We start from the raw sequence: 22,191 nt of genomic DNA on the forward strand, positions 1-22,191 counted from the left end.
GGTTGATGGCGATTTCGGTGGCTGTTGTGCTGGGATGGTTAGTCGTTGGGTTTTGATGACGAAGACGGCGGTGTGTCAATAGGTGGCCAGGACTTGTAATGCAACACCACGGACCAGACTTAGATTCATCTCCGAACACAGCTGAAGAGGACTCTCGGGTATCATTTGGGTCTATTGTGACCTACGTTCCTATGTACAAATACAATTACTGCTCCCCATTCATCAAAAAGACGCTAGAAGCGCGGGTTATAAGTACCAACCGCTTTTCATGGCCCATATTTCCAAACGCCGTAATGTGCACAAACTTGCTTCTACTAGAAGGCATAGAGACCCCGCATGTTCCAGATCGCTTCATCAATCATGCTGGGGGTCCATTCCGCACCCGTCATCTGCCCAGCGATGCTCTCCCGCTTGTCGCGTGACAGTACTAAGAAGCGCTCGATCAGATCGCCATCAATGACGCTCTTGACCGGCGCGAAGTAGCTGCGGAAGGCGAGATGATCCCGGCCAGACAAAGGCTTATCGTCCGACCGAAGTTGGAGCTCCAGTTGCTGGAACATCTTGTGTTGTCGGCGGGAGTTGAAGGGGATGAGTGCACCAAGAGTGCCTTGGAGACCGGCCCAGAAGATGATGCGCTCACCACCAGACAGGAGAACCGTCTTTTGTATCGAGACAGGAATGTCGTTTGTGAAGTAGTGTGCGATGAGGTCAAGACGGTTCGGTGTACCGCCCAGGTAGCCCTTGTCTACTAGTAGGTCGGAGCCGTCGGGCGATTCGTCTGAAGACTCGGAAACCTTCTGGGGGCAGCGCACGAGCCAGATATTACCGAACTTGTCACCACCGACTGTGGTATCGTAGTCCAGCATTTCTGATGCGGAGGTATGACGGGCGATGGTGTCATCCACAAAAGGAATGAGACGGTTGGGGTGGACTTGGTCCTTGTGTACAACGTAGGTGACGGATTGCGCCTGGTCGGAAACAACAAGTCGACTGCCTTGGGTCTTGAGATCGGTAATACGTGTGGCTACGCAGTTCGGGGCCTGAGCTTTACGGAGGACCGACTTCATGCCACAGTCGTAAAGACACAGGTGACGACCAACACCAGCGATAAGCTTTCCTTTGAAAGCCAGTAGCGCTAGAGGTGGATCGCTGACCTCGGTCTCGTGGAAGAACTCCAACTCGCGGCCAGTGGGGTTAATCTTGTACACCTGTATAGAAGCAGATGTGTATTTGAAGGGGTTGAAGCTCAAGTCTTTAGCAGTACCGACAGCTAGGAATGCTTCGTCACCGCGGCTCTCAAAGAAGACCAAAGCAGCACTGACAAGTGACTGGTTGCCGTTGAGCTCCACTGTGTGGGTGACGGTCTTCTCGCTCACAGGGTCGACAACTTGGATGCAAGAGGCCCAGCTGCCTTGCGCCCTTGGATATCCAAAGTCGATCGCTGGGAGTTCGTCGCCATCGGTTGTGCCGTTTGCCGTATCACCATCGACATCCTCAGTCTTCATGGAGCCGTTGGTGCTGTCGGTCTCTTCCTTCTTTACACCAGCATGTGCTATCAGATGTTGGCGTCTATCGGCGCTGATAGTGTTGTTATCGCTCTCGATCACGTAGAAGACACCCTGGTCGTGCCATCCGACCATCTTCCTGGGGGTGTACTTGAGTGGTATGTTCTCGTAGGTCGTGTTGTCCGTCAAGTCGTTGAAGGTGAAGATTCTGTTTCGTTAGCAACTGTTCATTTTTTTTGTAGTTTTGACAAAAATGAGTTGGTAACTGCTTTCAGTAGGAACAATTGGAAATTTTGTTTCAGCCTCATCTTGATTCGACGGTAGGAAACATATTTTCATCATTGCAGTTGGAGCGAAAGAAATAGGGGGTGCTTACCGTAACTCATTAGCGCTGACACAGATGATTCCCTTGAATTGAGAACCATCAAAGTTCCAAGCGGACTTGAAAGGGATGTAGTTCAAGGGTGTCAGCTGCAATACGCCGGTCCGGGGATGGGTGTAGCCTAGCCATGGCCTTGAGGTCATTGCGAGGATAGCAGGTTCGCCGGCAACAGTCACCTTCGCAAACTTGATAGGCTCGGGGCCAAGGAAGCGCCTCCGGGTGTCACCGATGTCTCCAGTCATCTCATCCAGTACTGATCGAATGTATACACCGCTTCGCAGACCAATGTGCAAGAACTGGCTGTATCCACGGGGCGACTTGTCTGTCATGAGGTTGATGGTCAGGTCGCTCGGCGGTGATGTAAGAGCTTGGACAGAGATGCTTCGTAGGATATTGCCCTCCATGTCAGGACTCAGATTGAATATCCGGACGGTCTGGTCGCTACAGCCAACAGCCAAGAAGAAAGCTCGCACGCTACCCTCTGGGACATCGGGCATCGCCAGGCAGTTGATGGTGCTGTCCAGGGCAATCTCCTCCTCGGCCATGGCAAGTGAACCATCGGAGTCGCACTCAAAGTACAAGATCTGGCCTGAACTCAGCGCAATGGCAACCTGTCGGTTGTTTGTAGCGCAGGCTACAATGGTACGATGGGCTGGAGGTTGCCAATCGGTCAAACTAGCATGTGTCGCGCTCGCATCTTCGTTGGGAAACTGGATGCCCTGAATGTGGCGGATACCCTTGGGATGAATCTGGATGATACAGTCCTCACCAAATTGTTGCACACCGAGCGTGTTTGTATCTGGGAGGAAGCCAGTGTTAGATGCTTCCTCGACATCATCGCCGATTTTCAGAACTAATGTTCTGCTGTGAAGGCACATGACGATGAGGGTGTCAGTCTCGTCTTCGCTGGTGAGCTTTGTAGTCCAAACATCTGACGCGTTTTGCGGCAAAGGCGACTCGATGAGGTCCAAAACCTCCAGCGCATTCCTGGTGGTGCGGAACGAACTTCGGCCTCCTGTACCATTGATCGTGTAAACCTGTGGCGCGTCTTCGAGAGCAGGGTTAGCAACCTCCATACCCATGATCGGGTTCAAACTGGCCATCGACTCTACCGCGGTGAGGTTGACTAGGGCTCGAGGCTTGAAGAAAGGAGGCGCGAAAGCAGTCTCCGGATCGACAGGGAACTGGTCACTCTCGAACACGGGGTCCTCTGTCTCGTCTCCCAACGACTCGAGCTCGTACAGGATGCGGTCTCCAGATTCGCAGGCAGCATACACGAAACCTGCCCTGAGAATGCAGATGCTAGTGACGACAGGAATAGTATCAAAGTACTTGATCTTGATCTTGTCGACTGTGCCATTGGTTGCTTCCACTGTAAGCTTGAAGACGTCGCCATCTTCTGTTTGTAGGAGGTAGAAGAAATCGCCGCCCTTCAGAGAGTACAGGGTACCAGCAACGATCATGCGCTTACGGTTGGGGTCTTCGGTAGCTCCCTCCCGACGCGGAATGGCCAATCGGTGGACGCTTGATTTGTTGTTGAAGATACGGCGGTATGTGATGCTGTCCTCTCCACAGCACAGGACACCGCTTGGAGCGTTTGGACCTCCCGGTACGCGGAAGAGGGTATTGGCAGTCCGATCAACTGGCTCTGACCACTTCCGAACGATGTGGTTCAGACCAAGATCCAGCTCGTAGTATACCAGCTCCTTCTTGATCTCGTCGTACGCTTCGCCGGTAGGATCGGTCTCGGAGTTGGAGTAGTCCACCTCGAGAGTAGCGAACATGGGGTTGTCGTATCCGACATCAAGCCCGATGAGGCAGTACACTAGCGTCTGTGGCTTGTGTGCCTCTAGCGGTGAGGAGATGGCGATGTCCGTCTGGCCACTTCGGGTGAGAATGTAGACAAGCTTGTTCTTCTCCGTCGAGGCGATCATGATAGCGCGCCCTTTCGGGTCGGCTGCCAGATACTCGCCCGGCACTACGCGTCGTATTCCAGACTTGCCGAACGTCTCGAAGTGGACCGTCTTGAAGGTGTGCTCGTCTGGCATGTACTCATACGTGACTAACCGTCCTGAATCGGTGGTTATGACGATATGGTCTGACGGAGTCAGCAGAGGTTCTTGTTAATTGCAATCCAGTCCACCGCGGGCTCAGTGAGCTGGGAGCTCGGAGGTGTCGTGTGCTTTGAAAATCACTATACTGCTTGTAGCGGGGAAGTAGGACTGACATACCTTTGGTTCCGCCCGCGATCCTGAACTTGGCGATGCGGCGAATGATGCCAAAGACATCCTGCGAGTAGAGCTCTTGAAAGCCCTTCTGCCGCCGCGAGACCTCCAGGATAGCTAGCCGTGAGCCGCTCGCTGTGAGAATTTGCTGCTTTCCGTTTCCGAGAAAGTCGCCGGAGATGGCGTCCTGTGTGGCTGTGGGCTGCTTCACCGTCAAGGCGTACAGGGACATGGAGGAGAAGCTCGTCATGATGGGCGGCGGTGGGCGCTGGCCCAGTTACTCTCGTCGCGTCGGGTCTTGAGCGCGTGCAGGAAAAGTTCAAAATTGAGTCGCGACAATCGAAAGTAACGCTCGAGCTTGCAGAGTGTAGTGCGCGCCGGTGTCAGGCAGCGCGGCTGAAGAGTTGCGGGCGCAAGTTGTCGAGGCTCGTGAGAAAGATTTACGCGCAAAGAGGCCAGAGCTTCTCGGCCTAGTGTCGGTCCGCCCTGGCCAATTGGTGGGATGGGCCCCACTAAAATTTCATGTCGCAAAGTCCTCGAAGGCGCATACAGACGACGCTCTCGATAACTGATACAGTCACGACACCCGTATATTCACCATGAAGCGCAAAGTTGGCGCCCTAGAGAAGCTCGAGTCGGACCATGCGGCACTCCGATTCAAGCTGAAGCGAGACCCCCAATCGTACAGAGACGACTTCGAGCAGCAGTACCAGCAGTACCGAACCCTCCTCGACCTGTTCCTTGCCGACCCGAGCACCTCAGACAGTGGTCTGGTTGCGCTGAAGGATCTTATTGAGTTCGTCTCGCATACCTCGGACCTCTATCCCGATGTCGCATCCGAATTCCCTAGGGATCTCGAGCTTCTGCTCACCCACCATGAGGTGCTTGAGTACGACTTGAGGGACAAGATCGTCGGCGCATACTGCTTGCTCAAGCGCAAAGAAGTCATAGACTCGGTCAAACTCCTCAACACACTGTTCCCGCTCCTTGTGGCGACGAACAGCAAGAGTCTGCGACAACTGCTCTACACCAAGATTATCTCAGATCTACGTTCCTCCAACGCGAAGACCGTGAACCACAAGCTCAACAAGTCTATGCAAACGGCACTTTACAAGTACGCAGTATCCTCCCAATGCTTGGCCTTCCCAATTAACCGTCCCAAGTCTCTTAGAATCCGACACCTCCTCGCCGAAGGGTCTCTGGGCCGTGAAGATCACCAGAGAGCTGTGGAAACGACAGATATGGACAGATGCGCGCGCCGTCGAGGTCATGCGACTTGCAGCACTGAGCGACAACGAAAAGACCACCTCGGGCGGCCTCAGGTTCTTCCTCGGTGGTGACCAGGAGCGAGAAGCCGCCGCAGAGGAGAGCAGCGATGACGACAACGATGTAGACATTGGAAAGCTGAAGCACGCGGCCGGAATCAACAAGAAGAGCAAGAAGAAGGCGCGCGACATCAAATCCGCAGCTGCCAGTCTCAAGAAGAAGGCAAAGAAGAAGAACGCACCCCACCCCCTCAACTTCAGTGCGCTACACCTTCTCCACGATCCTCAAGGCTTCGCCGAAACCGTCTTCTCGAAGCACATCCAGAACACCAAGAACAAGCTTGCTCTCGAGACAAAGCTACTGGCACTGCAGCTTGTTACTCGCCTCGTTGGATTACATCAGCTCACAGTCCTTCCGCTATACTCATACTTCTTGAAGCACCTCACTCCTCGGCAAGCCTCAGTCACCACTTACTTGGCGTGCTTAGCGCAAGCGACACATTCATATGTACCGCCAGACGTACTTGAGCCACTTGTGCAGAAGATCGCGAACGAGTTCGTGTCAGAAGCCTCAGCCTCTGAGGTCGCGGCAGCAGGTCTGAATTCCATTCGTGAGATCTGCGCACGTCAGCCATTGGCCATGACAGATACTCTGCTTCAAGACTTGGTCATGGTAAGTTACTCCTTGAGGTCCGATGCCATACTCTATACTAACAGTTATTAGTACCGTAAATCGAAAGACAAGGGTACCATGATGGCCGCCAAAGGTCTCCTCTCCCTCTACCGCGAAGTCGGCGCCGACCTCCTCAAGAAACGCGATCGTGGCAAGGACGCGACAATGGGTATCCGTGCTGGTACTATCAAAGAACGCCGCTATGGTGAAGAAGCTATCGGAGAGGTTGAGGGCATCGAGTTGCTCGAGAAATGGAAGGAAGAGGAGCGTAGAAAGAAGCTCATAGAGGCTGGTCTAGATCCCGACGCAGACAACGGCGACATCGACCTCGACGACGAAGACGACTGGAAGAAGTGGGACGTGGAAAGCGAGGGCGACAGCGACGACTCAGGCGGCTGGATCAACGTCGAAAGCGACGGCGAAGACATCCAAATCAGCGACTCAGAAGACGAAAAGGACAAGAAGGAACGCCCCGCAAAGAAAGCCAAGCTCGACAGCGCCACCCCCGGTCCATCTGACAACAAGGAAAACTCCAAGAGCGTGGAACCAGAAACCAAGTCCCTCTCCAAACTCCTCACAACCACCATCCTCACCCCCGCCGACCTCAAACAACTCCAAGCCCTCCGCGCCTCCAGCACAATAACCTCCACCCTCGCCGGCTCCTCCAAGCGTGCCCAGCTCCTCGCCGCCCGCCACGCCGACGAAGCCATCACCGCCGAGACCATCGAGCTCGCCGCCAAAATCGGCAAGAAGAACACCAAGGAAGAGAAAATCGCTCTTGCCAGGGCCGACCGCGAAACGAACCACACTTCCAAAGCGGCGAAGCACCAGGCCAAGAAGGTGGAAGAGGGCAAGAGTACGACGAACAAGGAGAAGGCGAGGAAGAAGAATTTCCTCATGACGCTGGGTAAGGCGAGGTTTAAGAATAAGCGCAGTTTGGGGGACGTTAAGAGGACGATGCAGGGGCATGTTGAGAGGAAGAAGAGGGGTGGTAAGAGGGGGAATAAGGGAAATTAAGTGGGGTTATGCATACGTTGATGGCATTTATCTTGAGTATTGTTACTTGTATGGGATGGACCGAAAATGGCATGGTCTTTTCATGGGAGACGAACGGAAAAAGGGAAAAGTAACTTGATACCCAGATAGAATATGGATCATGAAACATGAGTTATCCCGTTCCTAAGTAGTCCTAGGACTCGACGTGAAGTACGAAATCATCTCCTTCGACGCCAGTTACACACACTACCCGCTTCTGGTCCGTCTACCATGGCCTTTTCTCCCCACACTACATGGGGAATACACGTACATTCTGTTCAGATGCCTCTCAGCTCCCCAGCAAACACCACCTATCCTTCGTGTACCCTGTCTCTGCGCAGCTCTCACACGCATGCTGTCCAGTCCACTCACTCATCCACAGTCGGTGTCGCATCATCATTCGCTTCAGCTTCCCCGCCTTCACCCGCAACGCGTCGTTCAAAGCGAAATACCGGCCTTCGGGTACCAAAGTCGCTCGAGCTCTCACTGTGGAAGCTGCTTGAAGCATCGCCTTTACCGGAGACTTGGAGTTTGCCGACCTCAGAGCTGAGGGCAGGTCGTATAGGGGCGCTGCGCTTGCTGCGGGAAGAAGAATGCTCGCCGTTGCCATGTTGAGACGAAGCGTCATCCTTGGTAGTTGGTGTGATTGGAGAGCTGGCGGAGCGGGGAGATAGTTTTGTGGGAGTTCTCACGTCTTTGGAAGGAGTAGATGAGCGAGTCGTGTAGTTCATAGTCTTGGGGTTATCCTTGGCCGCCTTTGCCATCTGGTCGAGTGTTTGTGGTGTTCTACGTTGAATAGGTGTGATGAGAATACCCTTGTGTCTTGTTGACGTCGCCCCAGGATCTGAAAGCGACTGTGGTGGGGTTTTGACGATGGTGTCTTCGGTGCCAACCAGTTCCTGGACATGTTGGCGTTGCATTGTAGTACTCGAAAGCACACTATCAGGAGCGACTATCTTTCCATCAGAGCTGCTCGCTATCGGTGATGATGCAGGTACGGCCGCGAACGCGTCCGCAACACTATGCCCTGTACCATCTTGCCACATGTCGGCATCAGCAGAAAGAGCCTGACGCACTGTATGGTCCTTTTCGTTCTGAACCTTCATCGCGGGACTGATGAGAGGCTGTTGGTGGCTCGCCAGACTGACAGCACCATCACCGTTGTTCTTTGTTCTCTTGCGCGAGCTCTGTGATTCAGCCTCCATCCAAGCGCTCATATATTGATTCTGGATCTGGACCATCATCGATATATCATTCTGCAAACCCTTCTTGTCTGCAGATTGATGATAGACTTGTAGCAAGGATGCGATAAGTGAGGTATGCTCAATGAGATGACTAACGAGGAGGTTGGGATCTGGGCCTCGATGTACCGTTGGCGTGTGATTCCTATGTTGGTCAACGTTGCGTACCCTGGACACAGGCGTGGCATTCAATTGAGTAGTCGGACGGCTCGATTGCGGTCGAGCATTCCGCTGGTGTTCTCCGGCTTCATCATCGCCGGTTTCAGCAAGGTCAGCATCGGCGAGCTTCCTCTTCTGTGGTGAAGTTCGTGAGTACTCTTGAATGTGATGCACAGCTCGCCTACGGAGCGAGTTTTCGTTCTGAGAGGGGACCATTGGCAAGACGTATGTATTGGAGGGTCCTTGAACATGATAATGCTGCGCATATGCTGGTTGGTGTTGTGGCGCGTGTTGCGCAAGAACTGGCGCTGAGAGTGGATACTGTACTTCAAAAGGTACATTGAGCGTGTGTCGACCCCATGCTGCGTTCGGGCTGACTTCAGGCGCGGCAGTGATCTTCGCGCTCATCATTCGATAGATATCGTGACTCTGGTGCCCGGTGAATGTGCTGCCGTTCGCAGGCATGGCTGCCAATGCCGGTCTGGAGACACCGTAGCTGTACAGTTCTCTATATCCGTTGCCGATGAACTGATGCGGCTCTGACAGCTTTTTGTGTTTCTGTCTGCGCTTCGGGGCTCGCGTTGCTCGCCTTGGAGGTGATGGATCCTCGTTGACGATGATGGGGTTGTGGCTGCTGCCGCTCATGTTCGCGAAAGGCTTAGGTGCGAGTCTCCGCAAGGCGGAGGAGACAGTTCGATCGGTGGGATCAATTGAGCCTTGTCGTTTCTTCGGCGTGATGATAGTGAGTACCTCTGGAGACTCGCCGGTGCTTGGGGATGTGAGACTGAGATCATGCTCACTAATGTTGCCGGAGAGCGCCATTCTAGGAGGAGTCTCTGGCACTCTGCGATTCTTCTGAGTTTTCTCGACCTTCTTGGCGCTGGGAACGATGATATGTATGGTGTCGCTCGCCTGTCGGAGCGGTCTGGGCCGTCCAGTGCCAATCATGTCCGGCTCTGCGTTTGCAGTGCCTCGCCGAGTGGACACCATGTTCAATGTTTGTCCTGGTTCGTCAGACCTTCACCGCTCAGTTGATTTCAAATTCGCCTTACCAGTTCCCAACTCACGTCGCTGGAATGGTACAGCGCTGTGCCGGATTAGGGTGGTGAAGATGAGAGTGTGATTATTGGCGACCCTCTCCTTTCGGCTTCGAGGCGGAGCGGAGCAGACGACGATAGCCGTGAAGGCGAGAATAGAGAGCGAGGTGATGAGTCGCAAACAAACTTATGATGTTGCCTACATGTATGTAGAAGGTGCACTATGTGTGGGAAGGGACATCCGCTGTTTGAAAGGAAGGCGCGACGCACCGCGACCAACAGCAAGAAGGGAATCTCAGCATGACACATCGCAAACGAAAACAAATGGAATGAACGACGAGACGGAAAGGAAAGACACTGATACCTCATGCGCTCGCCGTTGGTGCTACGCGGGGCAGCTCTCATCCTGCGGTCAGAAACGCGCGAAGTTTAACCAGCTCTTCCACATCATCCAAATCATTGACTACGCGATCGATAGCACCATTATCCCAAGCAATACCATGCCAAAGCAGCACACCCACGTCTCTCATCACTCTCACGTCGCCCATTCGAGCTTCCAATTCAGGTATGGCGTCGATCAAGCGCGACCAAAACAGCTCACGAAGTTGCGTCGCACCTTTGAGGTAGGTCCATTTGGGCACTGATTTGGCGGGATCTAGTGAGATGGTTCCAAGGAGATGCTCGAGACCGTACAGGCAGGTCCCGAAAGGTAAGTACTCCGCCTCCGCCCAGTCTACCAGGCCTGTAATCTGCCAAGTGTTCTGGTCAACCAGGATGTTGGATGGAATTAGGTCTCCATGATTGAGTACTACTGAATAGTCCCCCATTCGCTGTATCGCGCGCATGGTCTCTCGCGCTCTTTTGCGTAGATATGCATCCGGTAGTTCACTAGCCAGCCGCTCAAGTCTAGACATGATCGTTGAGCCGACCTTGCCGCGGCACTGCGCGAGCATCGATGGATGCTCATCCATGGGCGAATCTGCTCGTACCGTTCGGGCGATATAATGTGCTTTCTGTGGTGAGTGCCAGCTTTGTGCGATAAGATCCGCGAAACTTGTGATGAGGCGCTCTAGTTGCTTTCCTGCACTATCATCGAGTGAGTGTCCATGCTGCTGTAATCGACTCAGCGGCGTGCCGTCAACCTTTTTCATCTCGTATGCGCATATGTCTCTGGGTAGTGTTAAACCGAGATCCTCACTGGTGGGGGCTAGTGCTGGATGCGCTGTGCTAGCAGCGCGTACAATGTTGAGGTCGAGGGCGTGCTGCGGCAACCGAAGCTGGACAATGAGAGCAGGTCCATCCTCACATTCCACCTCGGCGATAGCCTGGTTCTGAGTGTCTTTCGTCGGAAGAGCTACTTTTAATGGCGTGACCAGAAGGGTGTAGCTACAATAACCCTGTTCCCCAAACTCTTCCACTTCACAGTCTTCATAGCGATCTCGCACAGCTTTCACGCAGATCTCTCTATCCCCCAAATGCAGTCCGAAGCGATTCCAGAAGTTTGGGGACGTCATCGATGGTGCAACCTGAGCGTGTCTGGGATTGAGGCCCAAGGACTCGAGCCCGGTCGCGAGCTTAAGGCGACGCGAATCATCCCGTCTCGCATCATCTGTGACATTCTGCCGTGAGCCCTGTCGCGACACATAAGAGAGCTAGAAGTCAAATGGTGTGTCGCACGCAGTCGTGGTTCGCTGGGAGTTTGCACGTGGGAGTTGGCGTGGGAGGAAGCAGCGAGGGAAGCGGGGATGTGGGGTGAACGGGCACTCCCTCGTACAGTGATCGGGCACTAGGTGAGCTAGTTCAGCCGATAAGCTACTTTCCTCACCAAAATAGCAAAACTTTAAAGTAGTATAACTTAGTAAATAAAAGAGATTTAAAATAACTTTTTATATATAAAATATAGAGAATAAAAAGCTTTTTAAGATAAACAAAGAATATTATATTTATATAGGCTTAGTAGCTTAAAATCTAAAGCTAAACTTAGCTAGTTTTAGCTTAAATTTATTATTAAATATTACTACTACTATAGTAGTACTATAAAAATTATTTCTTTTAATAAGTAAACTCTATAGTTTTAGCTTTAATATAAACTAAAAAGTAGCTTATTTACTTTATTAAGTATTAAATTATAGTAACGTAGGTGCATACTTTACAGATTAGCAGGCTTCGCGAAATACTTATACTAAGACTCTACTAAAACCTCTTCTATTATAGTCTATAATAATCTACTTTAGTATAATATAGTATAAAAGACACTAAAATAAAATTAAGAGGCTACTTCTACTTTATAATTATATATTCGCGCGTTATATCTTATATTATTATAGTATCTATAGCGTCTTTAGAATAGTTTACTCTTTTTAGCGCGTATCTACTTCTTTACTTTCTTTTTATTACTACGCGCTCTAAACTTCTATAAAGCTATTCTACGCTAGCTATTCTCTACTATTATAGACTCTTCTACTTTAACTTACTTTTTTTTATATAATTTACGCTGCGTAGTAGCTTTATTAGCTACTTAAAGCTTAGTAATCTCTTTTTAGACTAATACTAGCTTATATATAATTATTACTACGCCTTTTAAGACCTTCTTAAAGACCTCTACTATAAAAGTTAGTAAGCTATCTATATACTTCTAAATTTTCTACTTTACTAGCGTTAATTACAACTCTATTTTAAGAGTATTACTAGAGGTTTATAATAGCTAGAGTAAGTTACTAATAAGTAGTAGTAAAAGAGTGCGTAACTATACGTTAAGACCTATTATAACTATCTCTAAGTTAAATAGAACTAATCTAGCGCCTTAAAACTCTTCTTAGATATTACTAGAAGTAATTATAGCGTTAAAAGCGCGCTTAAAGTATAGTAAAAACTTAAGTTTTATAATATAGCTAATCTAGTTACGTATTAGCTTCTTAGCTTAGTAGCTATATATAAAGGTCGTTCTAAGATAACCTAAGAGTTAGTTCTTAGAGTATAAGCAAGTGCGTTAGATAGAGTTGTGTACTAGCACGATTAGAGAATTAATATAATAGTACAAGAGTGTAATAGTATATTTAGTAGAATAATGTAATATTATAAGAGGTAAGAAAGAAGTATAATTCTTAGATTAAATACTAGAGTCTTATATAAAGTTAAATATACTAAGCTATAAGAGTTTAGTGTCTAAGTTATATACTTAATAAGAGTTATGCTCGTAGATAAGCGTATAAATAATTATAGATAAGCAGTAATATGTCTTACTAGTTATTATTCTAACTACTTATACTCGTAGATAAGCACTTATATAGAACTAGTGTTGCTCTACTTATAGATAAGTAGTTACGTAACTATAACGTAGTCTCTATGCTGCACTTCTATAACTATACTATATAATTCTTTAAAGTAATTACGCTAACCTCTAGAGTGCCTCTTAGGTTAGATTATAACACTATTTTCCTCTTCTATAGATTTGTTCTTAAATTACGTAACTAATTTGTTATTTCTATTAATAACTAAGGCTTACTCTGTGTTATAAGTAAGGCAGTTGTTATATTCTCTTTCTACTAACGTTACTTACGCCTTAGCTCTAAAATTACTTAAGCTAACTATTCTACTAAAGCTTCTTGTAACTATTATTTTTTTAAAGAAGTTATTTATCTTATTATACTAGATTCTTATCTAAAGTATACTAAGTGTACTTAGTTAGGTTAGGCATGTATAAACATGTTCTAGAAGTTCTTAGACTATACTTAGAAGAAGTACTAAAAGAAAGTTAATAATAATAAAAAGTTATTAGTAGCGGTAATTTCGCAGTTACTATAGAATAAGAAAATTCTAAAATAGGTAGAGAAATAGGCGCGTAGAAAAGCGCTTTATTTAGCTTTAGATATAGAGGCAGCTAGTAAGATAGAGGTAGCGTAGAATATTAACTATTCTGCTGTATTAATTAGCGTTGCGTTCTCGCTAACTATATAGGCTATAATAGGTATACTTAACACTTCTATTACTAAGCTTAGTACTTCTAAAGGTGCTGTTAGTAGTTTATAAGGTTTATATCTAGTTTCTATATATTATTACTATTATTATATTCTAACTATTTAATTAGGTACTCTATTCTATTATTATATTATTAATATTTAAGAATTTGTTTAATCTTAAAGACGTTGTCTTCTTCTATTTTAAAATAAAAGGTTTTCTAGAGTAGCGTTTTAGAGTCTGCTAGTTCTAATATATTAATATAGAATTATAGATAGATTTTTACGTTAGATAGAAGGTTAAGTATAAATGTAACTAGCCTCTTCTAGTTAAGAATTAAAAATAGTCTAACCTTAACGTTGTTAAGCTCTTTATTAGGTTGCTTAGTGCGGAAATTCTTTATAAGCAAATAAACTTTATCTCTCTTCTTTAGCTAAGATGCTATTTTTCGTTTCTTATTAATATATAAAATACTCTAGCGTTGTGCCTTCTTAAGTGTTACTTTAAGTAACTTATATACTATCTTTAGCTTATTAGTAGTAGCGATAGCTACTTCTGTTTTCTAACTAGAAAAAGTATATATAAAGAGATTTAGGTATCTTCTATAGTTCGCGTAGAATAGAATCTATTCTATAGACTTAGAAAGCTTATTATTATACGCTATCTATGCTATAAGTAGTAATAATATTTAGTTATTTTATTATTCGTTAGCGTAGATACGTAGGTAGGCTTTTATTATATAATTCGTTCGCTTAGTTTATCTATCTATCTATAGATAATAAGCTATTAATAGCTTTCTCTTAGTTCTAATAGCGGCTAATAAGGTAGTCTAGAAGTTTAAGGTAAAGAGCTTGTCTCTATTACTAATAATTAACTTTAGAATACTATAGTGTTAGATAACTTAATTATTAATAATGTATGCGAGTTATACTGCTATAAAGTTCTTATAAAAGGTAATATACTTAGCTTACTTTATAAAATAATCTACTACTATAAGAATAGCGTTATAAAATATTTATGTTATAGAGTCTCTTAAGACTAGTAAGCCTGTAATAAAGTCTATAGAGATATCTAACTAAGGCTAGTTAGGTAGCTCTATTGCCTGCATTTCTCTATAGAGTGCGTAGGTACTATGCTTATTCTTCTAATAGTCTACGCACTTAGCGATAAAGACTATAATCTTGTTCTTTATATATAGAAACTTATAGTTACGTTAGATAAGTTTTATAGTTCTAGTAATACTAGAGTAACTATGTATAGAGTTATTATAGTATTGCTTAATAATTACTTCTTATAATTCTTCTAGTATTTTGCTAGTAACTTGTAGTATTAAGTTTAGCGTCTTAGCTAGTTCTAATAACTTGTTATTATTAACCTTAAGTATCGTAGTATCTATAATAGATTTCGTTCTAGCAATATTATGTCTGCAGCTAAGAGCGTCTGCTCTACTATTATCTTTTCTAGGTATATATATAATTTTAAACTTATATTAGCTTAATTTCTCTAACTATTAAACTTGTTAGTAGTTAAGTTTCTTAGTAGTTATAAAGTTAACTAAGTTCTTATAATCTATAAATATTATAAGTTCTAAGCAGCTTTTAGCGTATACTCTCTAATGTTCTAGACAGGCGATAATAGCTAGAAGCTTCTTATTATAAATATTATATTATTCTTTAGGCTCTAAGAACTTGCGTAAGTAGTAGGTAATAGAATACTACTTACCTTTATATAGCTAGCTAGCGCAGCCTCTAAGAGCAAGGTCTAACGCGTTAGTTTTAAAACGTAGTAGTTATTCTAATTAGAATATATAGAAGTATAGTAGTGTAATACTTATATTCTTAAGCGTCTAGAACGCGTTTTCTACTTTCTTACTTTATATAAAAGGCGTATTCTTTTATATTAGCTTAGTTAGAGAAATAGCGATCTTAGAGTAGTTCTTAATAAACTATTAGTTAAAGTTTAGAAATTCTAAGAAGAACTATATCTTCTTAACTATAGTTAGTAGAGGCTATTTCTTAATAAGCTTAATCTTTTCTTTACTTATCTATACTCTGTTAATACCTATAATATAGCCTAAGAAGGGTACTTCTATTGCGTAGAATATACACTTCTTTAGCTTAACCTATAAGTTATACTAGTCTAGGCACCTTAGTACTGTGCGGACATATTTAACGTAGTCTTCTTTGTTTTTAGAGTAGACAAGAATATTATTTAAGTATGTAACGATAAAGATGTCTAAGTGCATTCTTAACACGTTGTTAATAAGTGCCTAAAATATTGCTAGAGCGTTTGTAAGCCTAAACAGTATAATAGTGTATTTATAGTGTCTGTATTATGTGCAGAACGCTGTCTTCTATTCTTTACCTTTCTTTATTCTAATAAGGTAGTAGCTGTCTCTAAGATCTATTACTGTAAAGATCTTAGCTTTTAATAGTTAATTCTGTAGTTCTGTAATGTTTAGTAGAAGGTATTAATTTTTAACTGTAATGTTGTTAAGTTTTTAGTAGTTAACGCATATTCTTAGTAGGTCTTCTTCTTTCTTTAGAATAAAGAGTATTAGGAATTCTACTAGTAAAGTAGAGGGTCTAATGTAGCCTTTTTTTAAATTAGCTACTAGCTTCTTTTTTAGAATGTTAAGTTCTATTTCTAATAAGAAATAGATTAGTCTAAAGAGTAGTTTCTTTCCTTCTTCTAGAACAATCTCGTAGTTCTAATCTTAGTACTTTAGTAAGGCGTTGCTATCTACTACTTCTGTAAAGAGATGTTTAAATTCTTTGTACTCTTTTAGAATGCTTAGAGTTACGCGTTTTTTTAGAACTCTAACTTTGTAATTAGGTAGTTCTTTTTCTGTATCTGTTAAGTTAAACCTTTGTTTCTTAAAGACGTTCTTAGTTAAGGTTAGTTGCTTTACTGTAATTACGTTAATCTTTCTTTTATTTACTATTAGCTTTATACAATACGTAGGTATGCTTATAGTTACGTCTAATCTATAGTAGTTAAACAAGAACTCCCTTAACTTCTAGTTAATTTGTAGGTTATATTCTTATAACTAGAGTAGGCCTAGTATAATGTTATAAGTAGCTAATCTAAAGACGTCTAGGTCTAGCTTCTTCTAATGTCTATAGATGTTAAGTGTTACTCTAGTAACCTTGTAGGTAATTTTTCTTTTACCTAGTATTAATTGCCTACTAGTAATAAGTAGCGTATAACTTTTCTTCTTTCTGCGCAGTATAAGCCTAGCTTAATACACTATTCGTGTAGAAATATAGCTTGCCTAAGCTTCTAAGTCTATAAATACCTACATCTCTACTTTATTAAGCTCTGCTAGGAGCTAAATAAGTTTAGAGAAGTTTAATAAGTTAATCTTCTTGCTAGCTCTAGGTGTACTAGTCTTCTGTCTAAAAAAGACTGCCTACTATAACTATAGAGTTCTTTTGCAATTATATATATATTACATTTAATATTAAGGCACGTATACTATAAGAGCTAATTGCACTTCTATGCACTAGTTCTGTTCTTGTACTGCTTCTCTTGCGTTATGTGTATCTGCAGTGTCTCTTGTAGGTCTTTGTAACTATAGAAGTATAGCTTCTTTCTCTTGTTTTATAGGTGCAAAGAGCATTTATTCTTTAGACATTTGTACTAACGCTTCTTGCAGTAGACTGCCTTATAGCACGTTCTAGAAAAGTAGTTGTTATTAGTCTTACTAGAGTAGTGTATAGTGCAGTAGTTGTGTAAGCACGCGACCTAGGTTAGCTTAGTATATTCTAGATTACAGTAGTCTATCTAGTGCTGTTCTCTAACCTTGCTCTGCTCTAGCTGTTGTCTGTATAGTTGCTTCTTTAGCTTTAGTGCTAACTACGTTAGTTATTTTCTCTTAAGCTAGTTTAGTTCCTAAGCTCGTTCTCTATCTAAGAGATAATAGTTGTTGTTCTTCTATAATTTTACTGCTTTGTTAACCTAATCTAGCTTCTTAGCTGTTAGTAGGAACTAGTCTATATTCTTAGAGATATTTATCTTATTTTGTTAAACTTACTGCAAAAGCTTATAGAAGTCTTGTTATATAGCAGCTATAATGTTAGGCGTTTTGTACGCGTAGTTAATATTAGGTTTATTAAGATACTATTATAGTTAGTTATTCTATAGTAAGAGCTGTAGCATCTTATTACTTAGTATAAATAGTGTTGCTAGCCTATTATTCTGTTAGAACAGTTCTATTTTGCTAAACTTAGTCTAGTTAATCTTAGTTGCCTTAAGGTTCTCGAAGAACTTGTCCTTAGAAGCACTTACTTTGTCTAAGGTAGTATCTTCTAGTGTAATAAGAGTAAGATCTTCTAGCCTGTTAATTACACTATCTATGTAACTATTAATATTATAAGCGGGTCTAGTAATAATACTCTACTCTTTATTTCGTTAGAGTTCTGCAGGTTATAGAATATTTAGCTATTATACTACCTTGCCTTAGCTCTTGCAGTTCTGTGCTATATAACTTAGCTTACTACAGGCGTAGTAGTTAAAGTCCTTCTTCTTCTACTTCTTGTCTTAAAACTTAGGTTATCTAGGTCTTTTATTAAGATTATTAAGGTGCATAGATTTGTAACTATTAGTAGCGTACAATTCTAGAATTCTAGGTACGTTATTTTATAGACGTTCTTAGTTAGAGTACAAACAGCAAGGTTTAGAGTAAACCTAGGCGTTCTTGTTTATATTCTCTAGTGCTCGCATTTCCTGCGCAAATAGTTGTTCTTCTAGCTAGAGTCTATAGAGTTTATTATTAATATAGATAGCTTTATTTATAAGTTCTTAAAGCGTATTAATGCTAGTTCTACTTCTTATTAGTTCTTTGCGAACCTAGAGTTTAAGACCTTATTTATACATCTGCATTAAAGCGTTATTATTCTAATTAATAACTACCTAGTACTGCTAGAACTAAGTAGTGTAATTAGCGGCAGAGTGCGTCTAGCGCAGCTGTTAAATCTTCTGCTTAGCGATTACTATTTCTTAGAAAGGTAAGAAGACTTCGCGCATCTTTGCTTTAAAAGTGTTCTAGTCTTTAACTAGGTTCTTGTTATCTATATTCTTAATAGTGTTGTCTATATAGCAATAGATAATAGGCGTAACCTATTCTTTAGCGTTTCTTTGTAGAAACGTAGTAGCTTAGACGACTATGTCGTTGTCGTTAATCTTATCGCTTTTAAGGTAGAAGTAACAGTTAACCTAGAGTAGCTAACTTTTAAGCTTGTTACGTTCTCTATTGTAGATATTAGGCTTATTACTCTTACTAGTAACTTTTATAGTATAGAAAGCGGCAGAGGTATCTATCTTAGTATTACTTATCTTAAGAGTGTTTAAAGTGTAAAGGTTATTTTAAGATAACCTAAGAGTTAGTTCTTAGAGAGTAAGTAAGTAAGGTAGAACGAGTTATGTACTAGCACGATTAGAAGATTAATGTAATAGTACAAGGTGTAATAGCACGTTTAGTAGAATAATGTAATATTACAAGAGGTTAAGAAAGAAGTATAATTCTTAGATTAAATACTAGAGTCTTGTACGAAGTTAAATATACTAAGCTATAAGAGTTTAGTGTCTAAGCTATATACTTAATAAGTATTGCTCTGCTTAGTAGTGCTTAGTTGTGCTAAGAGCACTAAGCACTAAGTAGTCCTGCAGTCTAATTAGTGTTGCTTAGTTGTGCTAAGAGCACTAAGCACTAAGCAAGTTACGTAACTGCTTATAGCTATTAGGTTAGCGTTTTAGGTGCGCTAATACCTATAGAACTTTAGTTTCTAAGTTTCTCCTGTAAATTGTAATAATAATATAGAGTAGAATAGTCTATATTATTAAATTAATACTCTAAATAACTATAGTCTACTTGTAATTATCTAGCTAGATAAACTTTAGTTATTCTTACTTCTCTAAAGCTATAACTATAGCTCTAGTTAATATTATACTTATTATAAAGCTAGTCTTATTAAAGTTATAGATATCTTTATTCTAGATACTGTACTTAGCTTTTATATTAGCTACTAGCTAGAACTAAACTTAGATAGCTATAGAGTCTTTGTAGAAGGCTCTCTTATAGTTATACTTATAATTAAACTTTACTTAGAGCTCTAGTTAGCGCTTAACAAACGTACTAGGCTATCTTAGGCTAATCTAGACTAAATTGCGCTTAGCGCGTAAGAAATTAGCTATATTAGCTATATCTATAAGGCGAGAGAGAAATTCTTACTTAACTAGGTTAAGTATATACTAAATAATTACTCTCTTCTTAGTCTTATATAAACTTATTATTATTAGCCTATAATCTATCTATAAAAGTTATCTAGTATATTAATAGCGTAGAGTTGTATAAGAGACGTTATAAGTAGCTATAGCGCGTTATAATAAGAAAGTTACGTTTTATTTAATAGTCTAAAGCGCAGTCTATATTCTAGCTTTCTTTAGTAGTTCTATCTAGTGTAGTTAATTAGGTATTATAGAGTAGAGGTAGTTTTAGTAGAGTCTTAGTATAGATAAACTGCAAAGCATACTAGACTGTAAAGTATATATCTACGTTAAGCTATATACTAATTACTAATATAGTTATACTAAGTTTAAGTCTCTTAGCTTAAAATTTTAATTAAGCTTTATTATACTATATATATTATAGCTAAACTTTATAAAACTACTTTTTAGTAATATATAGCTACTATATACTTTAATAAAGTAGTAATACTAAGCTATAATACTTATATATATAGTATAAATATAAATATAAGTATACTTAAAAATACTACTATTATAGCTTAAACCTCTAATACTATCTTATATATATAGCTTTAAGTACTATATATAAGCTTTATAAAGTCTTTAATATATTATAGTTATATCTTTATTATAGTAATTAAGTATTATAGTAGTTAAATTAGTAAAATAAATAAGTTTAAATTATATAATTAGCTTATATAAAGCTAAATTACTATAATTAAGCTTACTAATATATAATATAGATCTAGATAAAGTATAAGTATAAGCTTTATACTTTATTATAGCTTATAGTATTAGTAATACTTAATAAAAAATTAAAAATAAAACTATACTTTAAGCTTATATATCTCTACTAATACTAGACCTAATTAAGTAATTTTTAATTTTATTTAAAGCTATACTATCTAGCTTTTTTATACTAAGATATAATACTTATTAAAATACTATAGCTAAAGTTATTAAAAAAAGTAGTATAAAGCTTTAATTTTTTAAGTATCTTTTACTTTAAGCTAGTATAAGTAGCTTAAATAATACTTTTTTCTAAAATTTATTCTTTCTATATTATAGAGCTAGCTTTTCTCTTTATTTAAGAATTTTAAAGTATATATTTATTTTATATAGCTACTTATTTATTAAGCTTTAAAAAAGGCTATATATTGCTAATTTTGGTGGGGAAAGGTGGCTCACCTAGTGACCTGGCTCACCGAGTGCCCGATCACTGTAAGCGGACCAGGCGCCGTCGCAATCTTTCTCCACTCTCCACCCATCGCACCAGCCTGGTCGGGAGGGTCAAACGCTACTACATCATGGCGGATGGGCCGACAGTGTCTCTACAGTCCGATGGGCTCCAGCCTGGCCATGACATCTTTTGCACACCCAATAACGACGCATTCCATGCGAGTAGCCTGTACTCAGAGCTCGATGTCGCTCAGCAAGAAGTTCGCCTCGTCAAACTCTGGCCAGGCACCGGAGACGATGTCATCGAATGTACATTACTCCCAGGTGCGCCTTTGCTCGATCTGAAAGGACGATACACGGCACCATCTTACTGCGCCGGTTCTGCGAAGAATACTGAACCCATTGTCCTCAACGGTACAGCCTTCAACGTGTTCGCAAATCTGGCACATGCTCTGAGGGAAGTCCGTCAATTTTGGAGCACTACATACGGTGACAGGGAGTGTCTACTGTGGGTTGACCAGATCTCCATAAACCAGTACGATATCGACGAGAGATCATCACAGGTGCGGTTCATGCGCGAGATCTATCAGTATGCAGAGCAAGTCCTTGTTTGTCTGTCGACTGGAAAAGCCGATCCACAAGGAATGAATTGGTCTATAAAGATTGCGAGAGACGTCCGCCCCCGTGGGTTCGATGAGATTCCCATCGATGATATTACCAGGGCAAAACGCGGTACTGGGATCAGTGCCTCCAATGATGATATGGATGACAAGCAACGCGCCGAGATGATTGACAACAATCACCAATCTTTGATCGCAGATTACGTTTGCGAAAATTTGGGGAACTTAGAATTCATGAAGGGGTGGTCTGCTTCCTTTGAGATCTTTGAAGCTCCTTGGTTAACAAGAGCTTGGGTTCTCCAGGAATTCATTGTCGCAGCAGACGTGTACTTCATGTATAGTGGAGTCTTTGCATCCTGACAAGCCATCCTTCCAGTGTGGAGAGCAATCTATTCCACGTTCAGACTCAGAATTCTCCAGACCGCCGGTGGCTTCCGACGCCAGCTTCCTAGAATTTCAGAACAACGCGATAGGCATCGACTTGGGAACACTCAGCAAGGCGGTTTAATGGTAAGCATGGAGGAAGCGATATTCACGATAGATAGCAAGGCCCACTCGCTTCAGAACCAGGACTTTAAGGAACTCCTGTCGCATTCCCGCAATCGCGACACTTCAGATCCCAGAGACAAAATATTTGCCTACATCGGTCTAATCAATCCAGCCT

General features: G+C 42.4%; 3 protein-coding genes across 3 annotated transcripts; 1 reads left to right on the forward strand and 2 right to left on the reverse strand.

The window, feature by feature from the left end:
* Positions 1-314: 314 nt before the first annotated feature.
* On the reverse strand, positions 315-4,362 carry J4E90_001389 (uncharacterized protein; the record flags this gene model as incomplete). The annotated part of the gene is made up of 3 exons (XM_051430977.1): positions 315-1,713; positions 1,882-3,985; positions 4,119-4,362. 3 exons carry the CDS (start codon positions 4,360-4,362, stop codon positions 315-317), a joined length of 3,747 nt encoding a protein of 1,248 aa, XP_051296464.1.
* Positions 4,363-4,711: 349 nt separating this feature from the next.
* J4E90_001390 (uncharacterized protein) lies at positions 4,712-7,067 on the forward strand (the record flags this gene model as incomplete). Its single annotated transcript, XM_051430978.1, has 3 exons — positions 4,712-5,226; positions 5,276-6,050; positions 6,102-7,067. 3 exons carry the CDS (start codon positions 4,712-4,714, stop codon positions 7,065-7,067), a joined length of 2,256 nt encoding a protein of 751 aa, XP_051296465.1.
* A 386-nt stretch (positions 7,068-7,453) lies between these two features.
* Positions 7,454-9,475, reverse strand: J4E90_001391 (uncharacterized protein; the record flags this gene model as incomplete). Its single annotated transcript, XM_051430979.1, has 1 exon — positions 7,454-9,475. One exon carries the CDS (start codon positions 9,473-9,475, stop codon positions 7,454-7,456), a length of 2,022 nt encoding a protein of 673 aa, XP_051296466.1.
* Between the last annotated feature and the right edge of the window lie 12,716 nt (positions 9,476-22,191).

Source organism: Alternaria incomplexa, assembly GCF_024043165.1.
Source record: "Alternaria incomplexa strain BMP 0042 chromosome Unknown scaffold_1, whole genome shotgun sequence".
In the NCBI taxonomy this organism is placed as follows: domain Eukaryota; kingdom Fungi; phylum Ascomycota; class Dothideomycetes; order Pleosporales; family Pleosporaceae; genus Alternaria; species Alternaria incomplexa.